The sequence below is a fragment of the Peromyscus leucopus genome, chromosome 1, assembly GCF_004664715.2.
Source record: "Peromyscus leucopus breed LL Stock chromosome 1, UCI_PerLeu_2.1, whole genome shotgun sequence".
Lineage (NCBI taxonomy): Eukaryota > Metazoa > Chordata > Mammalia > Rodentia > Cricetidae > Peromyscus > Peromyscus leucopus.
This window is the reverse complement of record NC_051063.1, coordinates 39212655-39236538: the sequence shown is the minus strand read 5'-3', so window position 1 is coordinate 39236538 and position 23884 is coordinate 39212655. Positions and strand designations below refer to the sequence as shown.

Genomic DNA, 23884 nt, shown 5'->3' with positions numbered 1-23884 from the left:
GGGTTCTCAGTGGTGTCAGATCTGCATCCTTGGAACACAGATCTACATTTTGGAAGCTGCCAGAAACCATTTGGAACAAGATCAGATGCACAAAATGTTGGCATGGCAGGGGTCTTTTGAGGTCATTGAGTCCAACCCTCTCATCTTCCAGATAGAGAGTCATAAAACTGGGAAGTGTTATTTTTAATTGGAAACAAGAAATGTCTGTAACAAGAAGACTCCAGAAACCCGTCAGAGCAGAACTTGCAGAGCTTACTGGATGCTTAAGTTTGGACTGCTACAGTTGATTTGGATCATGCTTCTGCCAGCTTCAATGTTTGTCAACTGGCTGAGTGATTCTGCTCTCCTGATGGGAGCCTTGGCTCTGCTCAACTCCTTGACTTGTCTAATTGAACACTGTCTTTCACTAGGGAGCAGCCCATCTCAGAACAGGTGCTGAAGTCCAGTGACTCCAAGAGGACATGGGCTGGAGGAATGACTTTGTGTATGGAACAGAGTGGGATGTGGGGGACTGGATCCACAGCTAATAGACCTGCAGGTTCTGGCCTAGGTTGGCAGTGAGCACCTTTTGGTCTGGACTTCTGCATCATCTATGTTCCAAGGACTCCAGATCAAGTTGTCTGAGATAAAATACCATTGTGTTTGGTATTCAAGGTGCTCAGAGTATAGGAAGTGCCTGTTTCCATTTCATTAAACCATCCTTTCCGAATGGGAAATAGGGGAAGTAGAGAATGGTGGTCTGATAGCCATAGGAGGGGACCGAGATTCTATCAAAGAACTGACCTGACTCTTGCCAGGTGCTTAGTGTAGATTTTCATCAAAGAACTCTCCTAACAACTCTACTCAGTGGCTAATTGTTATACCCATATTAGAGATAAGAAAACTGATGCCCCAAAAGGTTAGGCGGTGATTTTGGTAGTATGTTACTAATAAGTAGAGGAGCAGGGATTTTATCTCAATTATCAATTCAAATACTCCTTTAAAAAAATACTCGATTGCCACCGGGCGGTGGTGGCGCACTCCTTTAATCCCAGCACTGGGAGGCAGAGGCAGGCAGATCTCTGTGAGTTCAAGGCCAGCCTAGTCTACAAAGGGAGTTCCAGGAAAGACGCAAAACTACACAGAGAAACCCTGTCTCACCACCCCCCCCAAAAAAAATACTCGATTGCCTTCTGATAGAGCGTGCCCTCTTCCACCCTGAGCAGGCAAAACCCCTCTCACATGTAACTTGAGATGCAGGTGCTCAACTGCTGTTGCTTACACTAGTGGCCACCTCAGTAGAACCTAGATGACTGACCAGGTTTAAGTCCCTGCATTGTGACTTGCTGTCTCTTAACTTTTCTGAGTCTCTGTTTCTGAATTTTTATGAAAGAGATGAAATACCTACACCAGAGTGTCACTATGAGAATCAAATAATCCAAGAGAAAGTGTCTCAGAGAAAGCCCTATGCAAATATTAGTTACTTGATTGCTACCATGGCTTAGGGTGGCAGCCTTCCGAGAAATCAATTATGGACCAAAGTGTGTGCCAAAGTTCTCATCCCTGACCTCAAGAAGCTTATAGCTTTGGTGGGGACAAATGACTGTGGGAATCAGAGGGTGTAGGTCAATTGTGCAGCAGAGATAAAAAAACCCAGAGGAGAGCAGAGAAAGCAAAGTTTGCCAGAGTGCAGGGAGCATGAGGCAGCTTTATGTAGGAAGCTGGAGTGAACTTCAAAGGGTCTGGAGAGGAAAGGAGTTTGGACTGGGGGAGATTTGTGAAAACTCTATAGAGTTAATTAAAAAAGAAAAAAGAATTCTCTGTAAGTTGTCATTCTCTTGGGTCTTGGAGATTGTTTGACTTAGAACATCAGTGCTCAAAGTCTGGTCCAGGAACCCCTGGGGTGCGCCTCCATGACCCTTTCCAGGAGGATAATGAAGGCAAAACCATTCCCATGTTCTTACAACTCCAGTTGAGTTTTCCAGAAGTCACATGATGTACATTACCCTATCTGCTAGATAGACTGTAGAGGCAGATGGGAGGATCTAAAATGTAGCCTTTGCACTAAACTGTCTTTCTGCAGGAGATGCTGCTGCTTGTCTATATACTCATGCAGTTTGAATAGTTATTTTTGTTATTTTAAGAGAAATTCAAAAATTCAACCTGTTCTCAGATACAATTTATAATATGCTACACACTGCAAGATGTTAACACATATGAGCCCAACCTCAGTAACTTTTAACGGTATGAAAGAGTCTCAAGTCATAAAAGGTATGAAGCAGGTATTGTTGTGTGCAGACATTGCAGAGGGCACATGGAATATTATAACATTCTGCCACCAGAGTGTATATGACATTTTGGCAACTATGCCCAAGAACTTCAACATGACAAAACCCAAAACTGGCCAGCATGTGTTAAAACTGTTACTTATGCATTTCTAGTGGAACTGGAGACTGACCAGGGTATTTCTATAGGGGAGTTGATAACTAGAAACTTAAAATAGCTTTAATCCTTTGAACTAGTGATTGCACTTGCATAAATCTATTCTGGTGAGACAAATGAAGATGTACTCAAGATTTTTATGCAAGAATATTTGGCTAGAAAGTGACCACCTCACTAGAGAAGATAATTAAAGTGAATTATGGTGCATTCATATACTAAAGTCTTTGAGAGTTTGATTTTGTAGATTTTGAGCAGTGTGGGGGCCTGTTTACAACATTATATTAGGAAAAAGTGGAGTAGAGATTATATAAAGGATGAATTTTAACTTTTTAAGCATACGGATTAGAGGGTATGTATATGTATGTATATGCATATGTATATGTGTATACACATACCAGAACCTTGGTTATGCTGTCCTCTGGGTGATGTGGCTAGGATGCCTATGCTGCCCATTTTTTTTTTTTTTCTGTATTTGAAGATATTTCTGCTGTAAAATTTTAGTACTTTCATATTTGACACTGACCCTAGAGTGTGGCATTCTTTTCATCCAAGGCTATGGAGATACTTTTGAGCTGGTGCGGGCTCAGATGAGTGTGGCTTCTGATCTGTGAGGGGATGTTTCTCTGAATGGTGTGAGGAATGCTGTGGGACTCGAGGACAAGTCTAGCTTCTAGCCAATTGTTTTCTTCCTGCCTAGCCTTGCTAATGAAAGCATTAACAGATTACTTTATAGCAGTGGTCTGTATGTCCAGAGCATTTTGAGTATAGACCATAAGGCCCACCAGGGCAATTGTGTATTTAGATAATATCACATGACTGACACTGGGCAGGCAGCAGGGGGTGCTAGTTGAAAATTGTGGCTTCAGTCCTGTGAGGCGATGGGACGACAAAGGTATCAGAGGCTCCATGAGGAGAGCTGCCATTTGCTCCTTGCTGGGGGAACACTTCTGCTTCTTCACTCCTGGGTGGGAAGATGGCAGGAGTTGGAGGACTTTGGCCATCGTCCTCCATGGATGAGCAGGAGGATCCAGGCAGAACAGCCTGTGCAAAGGAGGAGTGGTTGCTTTGCATTTGTCTCTCACAGCATTCTCAAAATCAGAAGTGAATCTGGCTGAGTGAGTCCTTCAGGTCCTAGAATATACTTCTGCTTTTCCAATAACAGCCCTGCATGGTATCCTTCAGCATGTTTGAGAGGCTAAAAGAGACATCCAAGGTAGTCCCTTGACCTCACAGGAGCCCCTGTCAGCAGAAAGAAGCCTCACATACAAAAATTAAACAATAGCATAAAACAAGAGCACAAAAGAAAATATTATGCTCCTAGACAGCTATAGCAGGAGTGACCCAGGCTGAGAGCTCTGAAGTCAGAGGCAGCTAGGGAAAGGCCTCATGGAAGAGACACACCAAAGGAAGCCTCTTCTCTCTTCAGAGCTGACTTCTCTGGGGAGGGAGAGACTTCATTAATTGATGACACGATTAATAAAAACATTAGGTGCTTTCAATGTGTGAGGGTTCTCTTACCACTGAGCTTCTATGTGTGTGGGGAGGGCGATTTAAAAGTGAGTGTGATGCAGTCTTTTGGGTCTTGAGGGTGGGGAAATGGTCTGAGACTTGCACTAGTTCCCATTCTTTCTTTATACCAGTCCATATTTACCTGGGAGGTTTCTGGATCTGCACACAGATGTAATTGCACATCACATGGCCCCAGTTGGGTATATTGAAATTTTAAAGGAGAGTGGTAAACAGCTGTTCCCCAAACAGAGGTGCCTTTCTAAAAGTGTCTGGAACCTTCTAGTGTGAGCCTCATTATTTTTGTCCCCAGGAAAACTTGGTGAAACAACGTTGAGTCCATTTTCCCTAGGCTTCAATTTGTACATGTTGGCCACCTGCTGGAGGCTATCTTTGATTATGTGTAGCATTTGCTCTGTCTTACCATGTGCCTTTTGGTTGTTTATTACTGATATGGGAAGAATGAGATGGCTAGATCTGTCCACTGCTGGGTGTGTATCTATAAGGCAGCTGCTGTCTGCCCAAAAATGTACAGAGCAGCTTTTCCTTCAGTGATGAGATGGTTGGTCTGTTTTGGGGTCTCCCAGCCATTGTCAATGAAGTGATATGAAGGCTATTTAAGCTTCACGGAAATCCTGTGAAGAAATATTTATATTCCCATTGAGCAGATACGAAGCATGAGCTTCATGTAATTAGCCCGGGGTTCTACAGGCTGCATTTGAAACCAAATCTGCCTGACTGAAATGAATCCTCTTATGATTATGTTGGTTTGCCTTTTTTGAATACCAGTGCTTATCTATGAGAGGGTCCTCTTGCAGATGTGTTAATTTTCTGATTTATATTGTGGCTGCTGATTACAAATCTTTTAATTGTTATGACTCTTAAGTACATGAGTGGTATGTGGCTACATTTAAATATGTTTTTTTTGAAAATATTTTAATGGTATAAATAAAGTCAAGACCTTAAAGCCAAGCCATACTTCTGTAGTTTTTCTACCGAATGGTAGCTTACCAGTTATTCCTCTATTTTTTTTCTGTATTTTTTACATGCATTTTTTAGTATAAACTACTTAGTGAATGTATATGTTTTTTGGGCCTATATACAATGTGTGTTTAACTTTATTATTATTATTATAAATTATTGTTGCTCAGGAGGACTTCAACAATTTTAGAATTATGTCTTAGAGGGTTTGCTAGGTCAAAGCTGTGATATTTACCTTATGAAAAGTGTCATCTATTTTCTCTGTCTCCCTCTCCCTGTCTGTCTATGTGTATAATATACTACCTTTTGTTTAGTTTTTCTACTGAGGACTTCCATTCTGTAATAAACACATGGCTGCAGTGACGAGTAATACGCTATTGTTGCTATCTTTGAAGCCAGCTGTGTCCTTTTCTCTTTCTTTACAAGCCTTCTTCCTTTTCCCCACCTGGATGGAAAGTAGGTCTCTTGGCTGATATAGGTCGGGAATTCTCAGTATTTTGAACCCTAAATAAAACATCCCTACAAATCTACTGCCTAAACCTAGGTTACTCAGTAAGCATGAACTTGTTCACACAAAGGAGTCACATGCTGGTCCACCTCACACCCTTCCCTTCTGTTTCCAATGAGATTACTGGGACTGTCGTCCTGCTCTTAAGTCTACACTTTATCTGATCTCAGGAATTCTGTGTGATTTTCAGGTTCAGAGTGAGCTGAGCTGCCATTGTATGCGTTTAGAACCCCACCACAGCTTCCATTCCAGCAGCAGGGCCAGGAAGGAATAGAGGTGGATTCACTTGTAAATCAGCTCTTTGTGAGGTTGGGTGCAGCTGAAACATGAGCAACAAGAGGTCCCTGGGAGCTGTGCAAGCTTCTGGTCTTGGCATCAGTGTGCGTGTGGTCTTTCTGAAGCAAAGGGCTGTAGCTTAAGATTTCCTGCCTTGCCCACAGTCAGGACAAATCTCTGCCACCAGCCAATCCCACAGCCACTCAGACCCAACCAAGTAAACACAGAGACTGATTTTGCTTGCAAACTGTATGGCCGTGGCAGGCTTCTTGCTAACTATTCTTATATCTTAAAGTAACGTATTTCTACAAATCTATACCTCGCCACGTGGCTGGTGGCTTATCAGCGTCTTCACATGCTGCTGGTCATGGCGGTGGCTGCAGTGTCTCTGGTCATGGCGGCGGCTGCAGCATCTCTGGTCATTGCGGCGGCTGCAGCGTCTCCTTCTGCCTTTCTGTCCTTTTATTTCTCCTCTCTGTTAGTCCCGCCTATCTTTCCTGCTTAGCCATGGCCGATCAGGTTTTATTTATTAACCAATCAGAACAACTTGACATACAGACCATCCCCCAGCACAGCCAAGTGCAGACCATCTCAAACACCTGCACTCAGGCCCATGGTCCTAATCATCCTCTATACGGACCTGCTGGGTAACGCCACAAAGAACCCAAGAAGGGCTCCCACAGGACATACAAATTATCCCACAGCAAAGGGCGGCAACAATAACCAGTTGGAGAACGAAGCTCTTTAAATTGCTGGTTTGGTGCTTGAGGTCATAGTTGGTTATTTGGGGTCAGGTTGGACTTCTTTCAAAGCAATGGGGCCTGCTCCTTGGATAAAGAGGGAACAGGCTAGAGGGAAGTTCCATGATTTTCCATCACAAAGACTTTTTGGGCCACTGTTGATTTTGAGCTGTACTTTGGATACACTGGGCACTGACCTTGGAGTGAGTGCAGTTTACCACACAGACAACTCATAATTGACTCTGGCCTCTCCTTGCTTTCTTCCTCAATGGATTTCAATGGAATACACTGAGAGAAGCGGTTTCTCAGGCCTGGCACATTGAAGCACGGTTATGTCTCTTTATTCTCAGAGTTGGACTTTATTGTCCTGTCATGGAGACAGCTGGAAACAGTGGTCAGCCATCCTGTGATTGTTTATTGGACATCCAAGTGCATAACCCTCTATTAAATGTTGGGAATGCAAAATAAGGAAAAACAAACTGGTTGCTCTCAAGAATAACCCCATCCTGAGTGTGTGTGGAAATGATGGAACGATATTTGACCCAAGTTTTTGCTACATCATTCTCTCTCATTTATGCTTGAGATCATCCATAGCTGAGCATTAGAAAATGCAAATGTCTACTGAAATCACAGATTTAATGTTTTAAATTTTGAAAAGTGATTAAAACAACCATGTGTTTATTGTTGTTTATGGGATTATAATTAGTTTGGTTTTTATTTTTTAATTTTAATTTTTAAAAATTAATTAATTTATTTATTTTACATCCCAACTAACCACAGTTTCCTCTCCCTCCCCCCTTCCATCCCTCTGCCCATCTCCCCTCCATCCATTCCTCCTCTGTTTCTGTTCAGAAAGGGGTAGGCCTCCCATGGGTATCAACAAGGCATGACATATCAAATTGCCATAAGACTAAGTACCTCCCCTTGTATTAAGGCTAGGTAAGGCAATTCAGTATGAGATCCCAAGAATCAGCCAAAGCATTAGGGACAGCCCCTGCTCTCATTGTTAGGAGACCTACACGCAGATTAAGCTACCCAACTGTCAAATATATATAGAGGGCCTAAGTTCGTCCCATGCCCTTGACCCGTCTGGCTCCTATAATCCTTTCTTTCCCTCTTGTGCAGGATTTCCTGAGCTTGGGGTCATCCTTATAGATTCCTGGGAGTTTCTCTTGCACCAGGTTTCTACCTGACCCAGAAATGCCCTTCCCCCCTTTTCCAACCATCTCTTGCAGTATCCCTTCCATTCCTCAAGTTGCCTTCCCTACCTGCCCCCAGTTCACCCAGAAGTTCTCTTCTGTTTCCCCTTCCCAGGAAGATCCATGCATCCCCCTTGGATTCTCCTTGTTACCTAGCCTCTCTGGAGCTGTAGATTGTAGAATGGTTGTCCTTTACTTTACAGCTAATATACACTTATGAGAGAGTGCATACCATATTTGTCTTTCTGGGTCTTTTGTTACCTCACTCAGAATGATTTCTAGTTCCATCCATATGCCTTCAAATTTCCTGATGTCATTGTTTTTAACAGCTGACTAATACTCCATTGTGTAAATGTACCACATTTTCTTTATACATTCTTTGGTTGAGGGATATCTAGGTTGTTTCTAGGTTCTGGATATTACAAAAAAAGCTGCTATGAACATAGTTGAGCAAATGCCCTTGTGTTATGACTGAGTATCCTTTAGGTACATGCTCAAGAGTGGTATAGCCCTCTTATATACAAAAGATAAAAGGACTGAGAAAGAAATCAGGGAAACAACACCCTTCACAATAGCCACAAACAATATAAAATGTCTTGGGGTAACTCTAACCAAGCAAGTAGAAGACTTGTATGAAAAGAACTTCAAGTCTTTGAAGAAAGAAATTGGAGAAGATATCAGAAGATGGAAAGATCATCCATGCTATGGATCTGTAGGATTAACATAGTATAAATAGTCATCTTACCAAAAGCAATCTATAGATTGAATGCAATCCCCATAAAAATTCCAACACATTTTTTATAGATCTTGAAAGAACAATACTCAACTTCATATAGAAAAAAAAAAAAACAACAAAACCCAGGATAGCTCAAACAATCCTGTACAATATTTAAAATTTTATTTTTTTGAGAATTTCATATGTGAGTTTGTCATTTATACCATTTTCTCCCCCCTTTTTCTCTATCCATTAACCCCACTCCTTCTCACATTCATAGCCTCTTATTCTTTGGTTAAAACCTTCTTTTCTGGTAGACAGCAAAGGGGAAATGCTGTGGGATAATGTTTTTTACACTGGTTTAATAAAAAGCTGATTGGCCAGTAGCCAGGCAGGAAGTATAGGCAGGGTGAGCAGACAAGAGGATTCTGGGAAGAGGAAGGGTTGAGTCAGGAATCACCAGCCAGATGCAGAGGAAGCAAGATTAGAATGTTTAACTGAGAAAAGGCAACAAGCCATGTGACTAAACATAGATAAAAATTATGGGTTAATTTAAGTGTAAGAGCTAGTCAGTAATAAGCCTGAGCTAATGGTCACGCAGTTATGAATAATATTAAGCCTCTGAATGATTATTTTACAAGTGGCTGCAGGTCCGCAGGGGTCAGTCGGAACTCAAGAAATCCTTTGGTTACAATTGCCACATACACACACACACACACACACACACACACACATTTACAAATACAAGCTCCTGAGTTTGTTAGGGTTGCATGTATATATATATGTGATTTTAGAGCTGACTGCTTGGCATGCTATAAACTATCAGGAGGTTTATCCCTGGAGAAGTCTTATTCTCTTTCTCAACAGCCATTGTTTGCCTACAGTTATTCATCTAGGGGTGGGGCCTTGTGATAGTTTTCCCAACCATACTGGAATGTCAGAATGTCAACTGGAACGGTATTATCATTTTCCAGCTCTTTTTTTTATGAAGTATATTGTTGAGATTTCATGTATACAGCTTTCTGTCACATATAGAAGATAGATTCTGGTCCTCTGGTTTTGACTGACTTTCCAATCCCCCTTCTACCATGCTCCCTGAGCCTTTATGTAGGGGTTTTATTGAAGATGTATCAACTGGGGCTGGGTATCCCACAGTCAGAAACAGTTGTTCTCTGCATTTTGATCAGCTGTGGCTTTCTGTTATGGTCTCTGCTGCAAAAAGAAGTTTCTTTGATGGGGCATATGAGTTAAAATTCTCTCTCTCTCTCTCTCTCTCTGTGTGTGTGTGTGTGTGTGTGTGTGTAATTTCTTTGGTGGTAAGGTCTCACTTTATAGCTCTAGCTGACTTGGAATTCATTTTATAGACAGGGCTAGTATCTCAGTCTTCTATTGCCGTGAAGAGACACCATGATCATGGCAACTGTTATAGATAAAAACATTTAATTGGGGCTGGCTTACAGTTTCAGAGGTTTAGTCCATTATTGTCATGGTGAGAAGCATGGTGGCATGCAGGCAGACGTGCTGGAGAAGGAGTTTGAGAGTTCTACATCTTGATCCACAGGCAGCCAAAGGATACAATTGTGTGCGCCACTTGGCATAGCTTGAGCATATGAGATCTCAAAGTGACACACATACTCTAACAAGGCCATACCTACTCCAGCAAGGCCACATCCCCTAATGGTGACATTCCCTATGACCAAGCATTAAAACATATGAGTCTATGGGGGCCATCCCTATTGAAACTGCCACATTCCACTTCCTGGCCCCCATAGGCTTGAAGCAATGACATAATGCAGAAATGCATTCAGTTCAACTTCAAAAGTCCCCATAGTCTGTAACAGTCTCAAAATTGTTTAACAGTCCAAAATTCAAAGTCTCTTCTGAGATTCATGCAATCTTTTCAGTGTAATCTCCTGCAAAATCAAAATAAAAAAGCAGATCATATACTTCCAACATACAATGACACAGGATATACATTACCTTTCCAAAACATAGGTAAAGGAGCAGAGTGAGGAAATACTGGACTAAAGCAAGACTGAAAATTAGCTGGGCAAACTCCAGATTCTTCATCTCCATGTCTGATGTCAAAGTGCTCTTCAGATCTCCAACTCCTTTTGTCTTTGTTGACTGCAACATACTTCTTTCTCGTGTGGTATTTCTACTCGCTGTTAGCAGCTCTCCCTGGCAGATATCCCACAACTTTGGCATCTCCAAAATTTTGGGATCTCCAAGGCAATCCAGGTTTCACTTTTAGAGTTTCACACAATGGCTTCTTTGGGCCTCCAAGCAGAGACAACCCTGCCACACATCTGGATGGCCTCAATGGCTTTCCTTAGTCCCAGAGGGAGATCCCATAACCCCTTTCTTCTATCCTTAATTCTAAAGGCAGAACCGTGTGGCTAATGCTGCTGAATTCTGCTGTTTTCTGGGACTGCAACATGGCTCCCTCTTTTAGTTACATCTTCACCTGCTTTCTGCTTTCAATGGTTACCTTCACTGCCTAAGCTTGGCGGCCCTGGAACTCACTCTGTAGACCAGGTTGGCCTCAAACTTAGAGATCCACTTCGCTTGTCTCTATCTTCTGAGTGCTGGTATTAAAGGCATGTACCACCATGCCTGTACTTAAGCTGTTATTTTATTCTTTTGGAATAAAATAAAGTTGGAAGTTTAGCTGGGTGGGGTCTTGCCTTGAGGTCACCACTCCCTTTATTCTATTTCTTAATCTGTTTATCTCCTTGAATGTAGGACTTAGCTCCGTTCAACTTCCTGGTGCCCCTTTTCTCCTCAGTCTGTACATTTAATATTTTTACTTGCTCTGCTTGCTTTTTTTTCATTATACATCTTCTTAAGAGTGAACACTAATAACCACATGACAGTCAATACTAGGCTGTTTTGAGATTTCCTCTACTGATGGAATTAATCTAAGTCTCCTCACTCTAGCTAGCCTCAAGCAGATATTCAGGCAAGGGCAAAAGCATCCACATTCCTTGCCAAAATTGCACAAGAATGTTCTCTAGGCAACACACTCAAATTATTCTCTGAAACCTCTTGACCCAGGCCCAGGCCCTCACAGTTCAAATCACCCTTAGCACTACTGTCTTCCATGCTTCTACTAGGATGGCCCATTAAGCCCCACTTAAAGCATTCAACTGCTTTTCTAATCCAAATTCCCAAAGTCCAAATTCCTCCAAACAAAAACATGGTCAGACCTATCATCACAATAGTCAGTTCCTGGTACCTACTTCTGTCTTAGTTTGGGCTTTATTGCTGTGAAGAGACATCATGACCACGGCAACTCTTATAAAGGAAAACACTTAGCTGGGGCTGGCTTACACTTTCGGATTTTCAGTCCATTGTCATCATGGCAAGAAACATGGTAGCCTGTAGGCAGACATGGTGCTACAGAAGGAGCTGAGAGGTCTACATTTTGTTTGTTTGTTTTTCAAGACAGGATTTCTTTGTGTAACAATCCTCCTGGCTGTCCTGGAACTCTCTTTGTAGACCAGGCTGGCCTTGAACTCACAGAGATCCACTTGCCTCTGCCTCCCCAGTTATGGGGATTAAAGGCATGCGCCTCCACACCTGGCTTGAATTCTACATCTTAATCCCTAGGCAACAAAAGGAGACAACTGTGTGTAGATGTAACCAACAGTCTTATTAAATAAGAAATACAGAACCAATGTAAAAGAGAAAGCCAAGAGGTCAGAGCTCAGAGCTAAAATCTTACCCTTCCTCCTGCGGTGTCCCAGCTTCCCGAAAGAGAGCTATATCCTGTCTATCCGTCTTTTTATAGTATTTTGTTCTGCCTTCTCATTGGTTGTAAACCCAAACACGTGACTGCCTCGTCACTGTCTGTATGTACAGCCCCTAGGTCTTAAAGGCATATGTCTCCAATGCTGGCTGTATCCCTGAACACACAGAGATCTATGGGATTAAAGGCATGTGCCACCACCGCCACACTCTTGCTATGGCTCTAATAGCTCTGACCCCCAGGTAACTTTATTTATTAACATACAATCAAAATCACATTTCAGTACAATTAGAATACCACCACAACTGTGTGCCACACTGGACAAAGCTTGAGCATGTGAGACCTCAAAGCCTTCTTCCACAGTGACATACTTCCTCCAACAAGGCCACACCTACTCCAACAAGGCCACCCCCTCTAACAGTACCACTCCATATGACCAAGCATTCAAACACATGAGTCTATGTGCGGGGGGTGGGGTGGGGGTGGGGACATTCCTATTCAGACAATACAGCTGGCCTCTAACACACAGAGATCCTCTTGTCTCTACCTTCTGCGTGCTGGGATTAAGTGTCTGCACCACCACACCTGGCTAAAATATATTATAAATATATATGTAATATATATTATATAAGTGCAATATATTGTATAGTATATATGATATATATTAAGTAAACATAAAATAATACAGTTCCCTATGACCTTTTTAAATATCCTTAGTGGTTGTACTGGCTGGCTTTGTGTGTCAGCTTGACATAAGATAGAGTCATCAGATGAGGAAATGCCTCCATGAGATCCAGCTTTAAGGCATTTTCTTAAGTAGTGGTTGATAGGAGAGGGCCCAGCCCATGGTGGGTGGTGCTACCCCTGGGCTGGCGGTCCTGTGTTCTACAAGAAAGCAGCTGAGCAAGCTAGGGGAAGCAAGCCAGTAAGCAGCACCCTGCCGTGGCCTCTGCATCAGCTCCTGCCTCCAAGTTCCTGCTTTGTTTGAGTTCCTGTCCTGACTTCCTTTAGTGATGAACAGCAATATGGAAGTGTAAGCTGAATAAACCCCTTTCTTCCCAACTTGCTTTTTGGTCATGGTGTTTCATTACAGCAATAGAAACCTTAACCAAGACATTACTTATCCTTCCTCCTCCCCCCCCACCCCTGTTTCCTCTGTGTTACTACAGGTTATGTACTAATGTACTCATATCTACGTTTTAGGAGCTAGGACATGCAAATAAGAGAAAAGATATGGCATTTGTCTTTTTGGGTTACCTCACTCAGTATAGTATGTTCTAGTTCCATCCATTTACCCTGTGGATTTCATGATTTCACTCTTCTTTATAGCTGAATAGTATTCCAGTCTCTCTTCTCTCTCTCTCTCTCTCTCTCTCTCTCTCTCTCTCTCTCTCTCTCTCTCTCTCTCTCTCTCTCTCTCCACATTTCTGTTTTCTATTCCTCAGTTGGAGGACATTTGGATTGTTTCCGTTTTCTAGCTATTGTGACTAGAGTGACAATGAACATGGCTGAGCAAGTATCTGTGGAATAGAGTGTCGCATCCATTGGGCATATGCCCCAGAATGAGGAGTGGTATGCCTGGGTCATATGGCAGGTCTGCTTTTTAAGAGTTCACAGTGGCTGCACTAGTTTGGAATCCACCAACAGGGGATGAGGACTTCTTCTTTCCACACCTCCAGCCAGTATTTGTTGTCACTTGTTTTCTTGATCTTACTCATTCTGACTGTGTTAAGTCGAAATCTTCAAGTAGTTTTGATTTTCATTTCCCTAATTGGTAAGGATATGAACACTTTTTGAAACATTGCTTAACCATTGTTATTTCTTCTCTTGTGAACTCACTGTTCAGATCCATGGCCCGTTGTTTTTAACTGGGTCACTTGTTTTCTTAGCCCTGTTCACTTAGTTCTTTATATGCCCTGGATGTTAACTCTCTATTAGCTCTAGCTGGCAGTGATTCTCTGCCACTCTGAGCTTTCTCTTCATTTGGTTGTTTCCGTTGCTCCACAGAAGCTTTTTACTTTATGAGGTCACATTTGTTACTTCTTGGCCTCAACTCTTGGACAAATGGAATCCCGTAAAGAGAAGCCTTTCCCACACCTGTGTCTCATAGAATACTGCCTATGGTTTCATCCTGCAGTTTCAGAATTTAAGCTTTCACACTGGGTCTTCAATCCATCTGGAGTTGATTTTTTTTTTTTTTGCGAGATAACCCATGTGGGTCTAATATCATTCTTCTATATGTGGATAACCAGTTTTCCCAGCACCATTTGTTGAAGATGCTGCCTTTTCTCCAGTGTGTGCTTTCTGGCACCTCTGTTAAATATCATATGACTATAATTAAATGCACTCCTGTTTGGGTCCTTTGTTAGAGATGAGGCTAGTTTTTTCACTCCTCTCTGTGGGATCTGCACAGCCCTTTTCTTCCGAGCTGAGGTCCAGATAGGCAGAGCCTCTGCAGGTGATTATGATTGAGACCACTTGTCTTTGCCCTGTGCAGAGTCAAACTCTGCACTTATAAAGTTTTTTTTAAAAGTTCCCATATTTTTATTTCCTTTTAAGTAACATTTAATGATTTCCAGAAAGAACAAAAGTACATGTGAATATTCAAGGAATAAGTAGAGAACTCCTGAGTCCTATTGCTATACATATAGAGGGAGGTGTGGGCTTGAACGATAGGAACTTATTAGTGTGTAATCAGGACTAGAGTTGTGAGTCAGAAAAGAGAAGATCTGAATGATAACCATCATGAGAGAGAGGGAAAAGAGCAAGGGATGGCAGTGTACCAAGATATAGAACATCATGTAGGACAGGTATTTGACCAGATGTGGTAGCCAGCTGTGAAAAGATAAACAAGGACATTCACCCTGACAGAAGTCTTAGGAAGTTATTTTGGAAACAAAATCAGAATGTGAGTCTGGTAGTGTGGATAAAGGTAGAGACTGGCTGGCATTGCAGCTACCTATTTTAGGTTCTGGGGACCTACACAACCAAATATGGAGCCAACCACATACCTCCTGCTTTTGTAGATACAGCCTCATTCTAATGAAAGCTGTAGTGGGCTTCTGGTCAGAGACAAGGTCAGGGTTCCATGCAAACCACTTGAATTCACTTAGGATTATGTGCCAATAAACCCATCAGAAGTTAAAAGCCACCAAAACCTAACATCCAGAAAACACTGCCTTGTCCTATCCCGGAATGATCCCTCACTAACTGGAAGCTGCAGTTTTCAGCTACTGCCCAGCATCTGGAGATAGTTTCTACCTGCATCCCTAAGCCAGGAAAGGATACAAATTCAAAGTGATGTCTATAGCTTTTACACCATCACAAAGTAGAAAGTTAAAAGTTGAGCCATTGGAAGCCAGAGACCATTGTAATTTTATCAGAGGTAGGTTCCTGAATCTAAAACACTTGCTACCTGGCCCTTTTACAGGGAAAAGTTCATGATCTTGACCTAAATCTATGGAGAAACGACACAAAGAATTTGAGATAAATGACAGATATGTAAAGAAAGGAAAGAAAGAAAACATTTCTAAGAGAAAGAGAACTATCTCATCTGTGGTCATGTGCTGATTTAACTGCCAAAGGGATTATTGAGAGGAAGAGGGGTAACACTCCAGGTATATAGAATGATTCCTCAGTTTCGTGGAGCTCAAGGGTTATAGTAAGAGAGGGATAGGGTGGGGAAGGGCTGAGGTGTAAGCAAAGGGAAGTGGAGGCTGGGGTAACAAGAACATACTTCTCCAATGCAGAGTTATGTGGTGTCCACTGAGAACTGGTTGAGGGCCTTTGGAAGTCTGTTCATCTTGTGTAGAAATCTGGCACTGGGAGCTGCTGAGGGCCTAAAGACCAGCTCTGTTGGAAAGCCGAGGGAGCTACTCTAGATGTGTTTTTCTTTTACAATAACTGCTCATATGCTGATTGCCACTAACATCTCCAGATGTTTACAAGAGGAATGGGAATTTTTTGAGTGGATAGAGACCATACTATGTTCACCCTTCAACTCCTGTTGTTGCTATTGTGGGAAAGGCCTTGGTGAGAACACTGGGCACATGGTAGGTCAGGCTGGGGTGAGTCTTCAGAATGTTCATTTCTAGGCCAAGGCCTTCTGAGCACCTGTGGGATGAGACAGAAGTTTTTAATCAGTTAGAGGATGTGCAATTCTTTGAGCAGATTGAGAAGCTAAGAGCAGTGTCTTTTTGGAAGTAAAGCCTTCTTGGAGGAAATGTTGGCAATAATTAGCAAGGTAGAAGTGGCTTAGAGTATAAACTGGTGATTCCCCATGAAGAGGTCTACCCAGACACACTGCAACACAAGTGCATAAGTTAATGTGCCTAGCAATGTTTATTACAGCATTGCTTGTAATAGCAGACTTTATTTACTTCTTGTTGATGTTTTGGCTTTTTTAGATTGAGTCTTTTTGTGTAGCTTTGACTTGCCTTGAACTTGAGATGTTACTTCCTTGGCCTCTTTAGTGTTGGAATTACAGTCTTGCATGATATACAGTATGTTTTTCTTTAGACAGGGTCTCATATATCCTAGGGTGATCTCGAACACTGAGGATAATGAGGAGGAACTTTTGATCCTCCTGCCTCCACATCTACAGTGTTGGATTACAAACATAAGCCACTAAACTTGTTTTATGTGTGCTGGGAATCAAACCCAAGGATTTGTGCATATTAGGCAAGTGTTGCACCAATTTAGATATGTCCCCAATCCTGCAATAGCAGATTTTTAAAGAAAAAGAAAAAAGAAATAAATGTTTCTAAATAGATGAATGATTAAGTAGATGGTGATGTATTTGTGAGCAGAAATGCTACACAGCAATGAAAATGAATGTATTATGGCTACGTGTGTCAGCAAGCGTATGTCAATATCTTAACCTTGGATAAGGGAAGGAAAGTGTATCTACTCTGATTGCGTTTGTTAAAATGCAAGGGCAGGGGATGGAGAGAGAGCTCAGTAGGTTCACAAGCATGAGGACCTAAGCTTAAAGCTTTTCCACCCTCATCCATGGTTTAGTATAGGTGTGTGTGTCTGTAATCCCAGCATTGGGGAAATGGAGAAAGCAGATTTCTGGAGCTCACTGTCCACTCAACCTAACAAAACGAGAGCTCCAGGTTCAATGAAAGACCGCGTCTTTAAAAATCTAGTGGTTGAGTGATAGAGGAAGGTGCTCAACACTGACTTCTGACTTCTACACATGGACACACACCTGTGTACATACTCTCACATGTACACCCCCACCACATACACAGCCACACATACAAATGCAATGGCACTCAAAGTTAAATATTGCTTGTAAATATAATTAATTATTTTAGTAGTTGCCATGCGATTATGGACTCATTATACTTTTCTGTGTGTTAGAAGCAATTAATGAAAATGTATAGAACAAATGAGAGACAATGGGGATATATTACACACACCCCAAATACAACCCCCTATAGTGTTGAGGCACAGCTGGACTCACCTGAGCTTAGGCACAGAAACAAAAGGCCTGTCTCTGTGCACATCTCACATGCCATCTTCTAGGTTAGCTATTCGTCATGCAAACTGGTACTGTGCTGCGGAGAGACAGCCATTTTATGCACATATGACCTGTTTTTAGTGTTTGGAACACTTCAGTTTTGTGATGCTAGTGTCTGGATTTGACTGTAGAAGGGTAAGATGAGACTGTTTCTAAGTGACACCCCATCTCCCATTGGCAGATGTCTGGAGCCCCAAGATACAGGATGGTTTGCTTTCTTGTCAGAGCAAGTTCTGCAGGCACAGCTGTCTTGGCAACAAGGCCAAGTCCTCTCTGCCATCTGCACTCCCCCCAGGCTACGTGGGACTACAGAACTCCATGGTCAAGGCGACATGCCACAGCATGCTGGAAAGGACAGAGTCAAGGGCACCTTTGGTTCTACATGCTTGCTGGCTCCTTGAGGTACCTTCCACGAGGGGTACTTCCTTCTGTCCGCTTGAATGAGCAGAAACTGCCAGAGGCTTAGAGGAAGCTGAGTTATAGAGAGCATCCTTTGTTGGGAAGTCCCTTTTCTCAGCAGCCAATTCTGGAAAAGAGCAAAGTCAGTGTGAATCTGTTTTCAGTGTGTAGAAAGAGAGACTGCATGGTGCTGAGCATGCTGCCTTTGATGGGGGCTATTTGGATTCTGGAAGGGAGTTTGTTGTGACATCAGTCATGCAGGGAGCCCTGAGATTTTAGCTCTTACAAGATGCTTGTTATAGATATGATGGCAAAAGTCTCTGGTTGGAAAACAACATAGAACTAGGTTGTTGTGATAATAAAATTTAAGGTCCAAAAGGAGGTTGTATGATGATCTGAGTACATTTAAATGTCTCATGTTAATAATAGAACGGGACTTAGAAAATATTCCCTCTTTGAGGGCGGGGGGGGGGGTGGGGGGGGGTGAGGGTGGGAGGAGGGAGGACAGGGGAATCTGTGACTGATATGTAAAATTAAATTAAATTATAAAATTTAAAAAAGAAAGAATATGCCTATATATAATTATGATTATGTGTATATAGGGTTTATATTTATGTATATATATGAATAAACATGTATTATTTTATGTAAAAAAAGAAAATATTCCCCCTTCATCCATTTGTGTGCAGCTCCTTTGTGATGTGTTTTAATAAGGCCTTGACCTTGACTGAGCATGTTCTCAAGAGCCCAACTTGAGAAGAAACCCAGACGGTTAGTTTACAGGAATTCCCTCAGCCTCTGTGGACTCTGTGGTCCCCGTGTTATAGCTGATCCCCTTGGCTAGCATTCAGCAAGAATCTGATTAAGTCTGTTTAGCCAGGAACTGCCTTACCCTCTCTGTAATTTCCATCCACTGATCCTCACTCTGCTTCTTGGCTATCAATCCCAATTTTCCTTGTTGCTTTTGGAATCTAGCCAAATCTCTCTTCCCTACGGCAAAACTCCATTGCAATAGGCCTCATGCTCACTGCATTGGCCCTCAGTAAAACTGGCCTCATCATTTTGACAATTGTCAAATGAAGGTGTTTTTGTTTGTTTGTTTGTTGTTTTGTTTTTCTTCCACAGGCTTAGAGAAGTATCTCATCTAGAGTAATACATTTGTATGCATTTTAGATTCAGTTCTAAAGCCTGGATTGCCAGCCTCCATATTCAGTGTTCTTTTCCTACACAGTGCTGGTTTTATGCTGAAAGGAGTGTAGATCAAGTCATTTAAAAATGTTTTATTTCAGTTAATAAAAGCATGCATCTTACAGCCTTTGGATGTTGTAATTTGTCGGCGAGAGCAGTGTTGCTCAGGGTGATAGGCTGATGTGGTATTTAACCTTGATTCTAATATGAGTAAATTACTGGTCCTTTCCTGGTACCAAGTGCTGCTGGATCTCAGCAATCTGCGACAGTCATGCCAACATCTAGAGCATCAGGTATGATTTCTAGGAGGATGGCTGTGTTTGAGTTACTGTTAAACTTCAGCAGTTGGTTAAAAATTTGTGAGTTGGTTTAGAGAAGTTCTCGTTTACTCTCACAAATAAATACAAAGCAAATAATACAAACCAATTCATTTTGAGCACTTGCATCATATCAGGCATGATATGAGGCATCGGAGCTGTTATATGATGTGTTGCTTGCCTGAAGGGAAGTCAAGTAAAAAAAGCAGTCCTGTAATAAAGTAGATAAAAGAGCAGGGAAGGCACGGAAATAGGAAGGAATACTTACAAAGGTGAAAGAAAAACCACAAAGGGATTGAGATTAATTTCCCTGTAGGAAATTTATAAGATGGACAATATTAGAGTTAGGTTTGAAAGTTGGAAACCAACTTATGAAGAGGAAATACGTGGTGGCTGGTTTGGGGAGGGCAGTAAAATGTGGGACATGATTAGGAGAATGCAGTGAAGCCAGTAAGAAAGCAGTGAGGAGCAAATGACTAGTAATGGGCTCCGTGAGGATGGTGGAAACCACCTTTTCAAAGACTAAGTTTGGAAATGAAGCTTATCTGTGTGCACGCCATGGGTCATCTCCCATGAAGTGGGAGGTAGACTGCTTCGAGTGGGTGGAGTGTAGTCTACTAACAGCATGGAGGCTAGTGTCAGGGAAGAGAATGAGAGTATCCTCCAAGCAGAACACTGTTACCAGTGCACGTATGAGCTGTACATTGCCATGCAAAGGGATGAGATACTTGCTACATAATTTATTTGGGAGACAGAATCACAAGGACTTGGGCGTAGAGCTGATGTTGAGAGATATAGGCAAGAGAAAGACTGGGAGTGACTCCCCACACTGTGCCTGTGATAGACTTGAGATTAAGCATAGGAAGCCAGCTTCTTGGGGGACTGAACTTACTAATGTTATTGTAACTGATATAAATGTGGAGATGGTGGCCTAGGGAGAGACTTGAAATATCGTATTCATTTCTTTTGTGAGCATGTGAAGTATACATAATGGGTAAGACCATGTTTTTTACCTGTTGTAGAAAGGAAAATGAATAAAAACCTCTTCATTGAAATTTGTTTTTATTATTTCTCTCCCCCTGGATCCTATTGGTCTTCTCCTCTGATATCATTTTTGTATCCTCACAATTACTTCATGAAGTTGAATTGTCCCCATTTCTCAGGTAAGAAATCTGAGGCTCCTGGAAGGTAAATAACTCGTCCAGGGCATGTAATTAGAGAGCTACAGATGTGGAAAAGAATCAGATTTCCAACTCTTTTACTGGCTTTTGGGACCCTACTTCTCATACTGTGGTGCCTTATCCAGCCTTAATACATGGGGAGGTACTTAGTCTTACTGAAACTTCCTATGTCATGTTTGGTTGGTGTTCATGGGAGACCTGTCCTTTCCTATACAGAAATGGAGAAGGAGTGGATTGGGCATAGGAACAGAGGGGGCATGAGGGGAAGGTACTGGGAAGAGAAGAGAGAGGGGAAACTATGTTTGGAATGTTAAATAAATGAATAAATAAATTTATTTATTTAAAAAGGAAGAATCAGATTTCCATATCTCCAGAGTTTATGGTTTCCTTTTTTCATCTTATCATGGCATTCTGTGAAGTTCCTTGACCCTGTGGAGCTTACCTTGTGAGTTCATGTCAAAGCATAAAGGAAATAATCATAACACCCTCAAAGAGTTAGAAAAGAGACATTCAGAGTGTGATTTGGCATGTGTAGGATAGGGAAATGCATTCTAGTACAGAGGAATTTTGAATGGTTTGGGGAAGAAGGATAGGAAAGCCTTATGCCATAAGTGGTTCTCAACCTTCCTAATGCTGTGAACTTTTAATACAGTTCCTCATGCTGTGGTGACTCCCAACCATAAAATTATTTTATTGCTATTTCATAACTGTGGTTTTTCTACTGTTAAAAGACCTAATGTAAATATCTGTACTTTCTGATGGTCTTAGGTAACCGCTGTGAAAGGGTCATTAGAACCCCAAATGGGTCATGACCCTCAAGCTGAGAACCTCTGCATTATGACAACAACCCTTAAAAGTCATCACCTGGGCTTCTCAGGCTATGAGCCAAGGCAGAACCAGATTAGAGTTTGAGAATGAATAAAGGATTAAAGAGAAATCAAGGACAGGTGATTACTCTGCTATCAGGATGCCAAAGTTAAGAAGAGTTGGAGAGAGATTGAGAACTGAGATTAAGAGGCACAATGTCTCATATTCACAAGGTCAACTAATGACAGAGAGAATACATTGGCCTCTAGCCCCTCGAAAGCCTAAGCCAGAGAAGTGTCCCAAGATTAACCAATGAGGTGCTGGAACACAGGAGGGGAGGCTGGGGATACTGATTGTCTGAAAAGGAAAGTAGCTGTGGATAGGGTTTCAGCAGTCACCAGAGGTTGGCAGGGAGTCTGCCCTCATGAATCCTATTATCTGGCACTTTCTTTTCCTTCTCCAGTGGGAAAGAGGAAGAAGGCCAGCATAGAAAATAAGTCAATGGATTGATCTCCTTTGTTCTCTGAGCCTTTCTGTGTTTTTTCCACATCTGGTCACTTTCTTAGAAATACAGCTCAAGGGAGGAATAGGTAGCAAATAGTACCACAGTCAGAATGAGGGACTACTTTGACCAGTTTAGTGACATTGGTTTTTGACCTGTGATATACCCATGTAAGACATCAGAATCTCTTCCTGGTATTGCCTCCTTTGGCCAGTGGACCCGGCATGCTCTTGCACAATTCCTGCTTCTGACAATTCCTTTGCTTCAGGTTCAGTGGAGGGGTGTGTGAAGTTGGCTGTAGTGCTGTGTGTGTGTGCAGAAAATCCCATCATCCCCCTCTGGTGGAAAAGCCTAGCATCTCTCTCCCTTTGTAGTTCATACTCACATAGAACTGAGGGTTGGATGATGAGAACTGCATCCTGCCCAGTACCATGTTCAGAGCCACTGAGTAAGCTGTGTGGGAGGCAGGCAGTCTTCAGCAGCTCCTTTCTCCATACAGCTTCACAAAGGCAAGAAAGTAGGTCTCGGAGAAAGGTTGGGAGCAAAGCTCAGGAGGAAGACGATGCATTAGTCTAATTGCTCTTCTAAAACTAATGGGGCTTTTTATCTCTGAAGGACACTTTCAAGCACTCGTGATTTGGGAACAGAGATGCAGGTTTGGGTGGAGGGATCCTGGCTCCCCTTTCAATGCAATTCCTCATTTGATAAAACAATCTCTCCCTTCTTGTTTTGTCCCCCTCTCTTTCTGCAGGTCAACAGATTATGGCACCACCTATGAAAAACTAAATGACAAAGTGGGTTTGAAGACGGTCCTCAGTTACCTCTATGTCAACCCCACCAACAAAAGGAAGGTAAGAGGAGCAGTCAGGAGTTCCTGCCTTCTCCTTCTGGGTAGCAGAGTGGCTTTGGCCACGAGCTGAGAACAAACACAGCAGCTATCATAGCAGTTGTGGAGGGCCTACTTTATGTGCTGGGAACCCCATAAGCAGGCTGTGATTTTAACAAGAGGCTTGATAGTAGTAGTAGCAGTAGTAGTAGTAGTAGTGTAGTAGTAGTAGTAGTAGTAGTAGTAGTAATAACAAACAATGGGAACAGCAATGCCTTTGAGATTATGTAGCTGTGCACAGGATTCCTCTCTGTCTGTATAATACTGAGTCCTTTCCATGTCTTTCTTTGGCTTATAGCAAACCTGTGGGGTAGAAACCATTACTGCCCCATTATAGAGGAAAAGATACAAACTCAAAGAGATTATTTAATACTCTAGCTTGAACTGGTTCCAGCTAGACTCTGGAGCTCATCCCTTCTCTAGCTTCCTTCTTGCCTGCCTATCTATCTATCTATCTATCTATCTATCTATCTATCTATCTATCTATCTATCTATCTATCTATCATCATCACCTATCTACCTACCTACCTATCTACTGGACAGCAGTTTACTCACAGAATCCCTTTCACCAAGGGAAGGGGTAGTGGTTCCTGGATTCTTCTACTTGGACTCCAAGTGCTTCAGAGGTAGAGGGCAGTCCTGGCTCTGTCAGCTTCCTGATTTTCTGTTTTCCACTTGACTGGCAGTCAGAATGAAATCACAGGAGGTCAAGTTTTCACCATGGAGACATATGGGAAGCTGAGACCTGAATTCCATGAAATGGTAGATAGCTCCAGGAGCCAAATACTGTATGTACAGTGTATTGGATTTAGAGAGATGTGGTCTATCCCCAGCTAGCAAAGCTCTACTGTTGAGAGCTTAGGTGGATCTGAACCAAAATAATCATAAGGTCATTTCAGTATCTCTAAAATTCTAATAAATTTTCTCTCAAAAATTCAGTTTTTATTCTCCAGTGGCTTTGCAAAGCCATCTTTTTCCCC

At 42.1% G+C, this 23884-nt stretch overlaps 1 protein-coding gene across 1 annotated transcript in view; it reads left to right on the top strand.

Moving 5' to 3' along the window:
- Sorcs3 (sortilin related VPS10 domain containing receptor 3) overlaps positions 1-23884 on the top strand; it is a 615406-nt gene that overhangs the window by 253932 nt on the left and 337590 nt on the right. The window contains exon 3 of the mRNA XM_028874644.2: positions 22770-22869. Coding sequence (XP_028730477.1) covers positions 22770-22869 — 100 coding nt within the window. The remainder of the gene's footprint in view (positions 1-22769; positions 22870-23884) is intronic.